Here is a 1,528-nt window from a genome sequence, read left to right as displayed (position 1 = left end):
ATATATATATGGCAAATAAATAAATTAATATGAATTAATGGCAAATAAGATGGGATTCGGGACAATAGTATAACAAAGGAAGATGCACAGGACAATAGTATAACAAAGGAAGATGCACAGACAGTAGGAAGGATAAATTGCCAGGGAGGAAATAGAAAATTTTACTATTACTGTCTAAGTCTGGGTCACACATGGTTAAAAATCAAGACTGGCACTTATGTAACATTATGGGTTTGCATGGAAATGGGTTATGTGATGAGTGTGATGTAAATGAAACTGCATATCATCATGTATTTTTGTTGTATAGTAAATATGTGTATTGTGGCTTTTATTTAATGTATTTTATTTTTTATTTATGTATTCATTTGGCTAGCATGCGCTCTAATTGATCCACGGGATTTAAAACTTCAGGTGCCCATGCAAGAAATACTGTTTGCTCTCCAGTACAGTAGATGGCGACATTTCTCTTAAAGAGTGGATCGCCTTTATACAAGAAGAAGACTATTCTTGTTACACTGTTAACATGGCTGCCGCCTGTAACTTCCATGTGGTATTTGTTTGATCAGTTGATTTGGCTTTTTTAAACATTTTATCGTTAATTTCATTGTATCAAATTAGCGCTGGTATTTACGTAAAGGTGCCTAATCTTACGTAGAGTACACAACTTTCAAAGCGACGACAGTCCAAACAAGCTGTCAGAATGCAACACGACGATGTAAGTAAAGCGCTACAAGAAAACATATTACGTACAATTTATATATAAAATATATCTTATTTTATTGACAATCAACACGGATGAATTTAATAATAACATTTTACTGAAGCAGTAATAATCTTATAAAAATAATTCGTAGGTTGTGCTGTTTCTGTTTTTAGCAGTAAACATCGGCCGTTGTAATTGATAAAGGAATAATCTATAAAACCCAATGACCTATAAATTAGTTTAATTTACGTTGTTAAACATAAGCCTTGATATTGAATCATCTGTCTTTTAAAGGTTATTTGGGACCTTATCGGCAGTAAGAGTTTTTGTTCCTACAAAGTAAAGTAAGTATAAGTGATTGTGCCTAATAATTTAACAAAGTTTTTCTTCTTTTTATGTGCATTCCCCAAATTGTGGAAGAATATTCTAACTTTTTGATTTATTGTCATTGAAGAACGAAAACTCAACTGTTCTGTCGAAACGAATACAACATCACAGGCCTTTGCAATCGTTCATCATGTCCTCTTGCCAACAGTCAGTATGCTACTGTAAGAGAGGATAAAGGTATGATAATCATTTTAAAAACGTTTTTGTAACCCTATGGACTTTAAACGTCAGCTAAATGTTTCTGAATATTTATTTCTTGATCATTGCAACTGTTCTGTGTCATTAGGCCAGTGTTATCTTTACATGAAAGTTATTGAGAGAGCAGCATTCCCTGCTCGCATGTGGGAGAAGGTATGAGGATCAAAACAAGCAAGAAATATAAATCATTTGATATCAGACGTTCACATTGAAATGTTTAATATGCTTGTGCTACTATAC

General features: G+C 33.0%; 1 protein-coding gene across 1 annotated transcript; it reads left to right on the top strand.

Annotated features, from left to right (window-relative positions):
• The first annotated feature begins 474 nt into the window (after positions 1–474).
• On the top strand, positions 475–1,522 carry LOC311077301 (protein MAK16 homolog). The gene is made up of 4 exons (XM_084139121.1): positions 475–715; positions 998–1,047; positions 1,158–1,267; positions 1,377–1,522. The coding sequence occupies exons 1-4, from the start codon at positions 701–703 to the stop codon at positions 1,445–1,447; spliced, it is 246 nt and encodes an 81-aa protein (XP_083995247.1). The 5' UTR covers positions 475–700; the 3' UTR covers positions 1,448–1,522.
• Positions 1,523–1,528: the final 6 nt, after the last annotated feature.

This window comes from Abramis brama (assembly GCF_963993115.1).
Source record: "Abramis brama genome assembly, contig: SCAFFOLD_203, whole genome shotgun sequence".
In the NCBI taxonomy this organism is placed as follows: domain Eukaryota; kingdom Metazoa; phylum Chordata; class Actinopteri; order Cypriniformes; family Leuciscidae; genus Abramis; species Abramis brama.
This window is presented reverse-complemented; position numbering and strand designations above follow the sequence as displayed.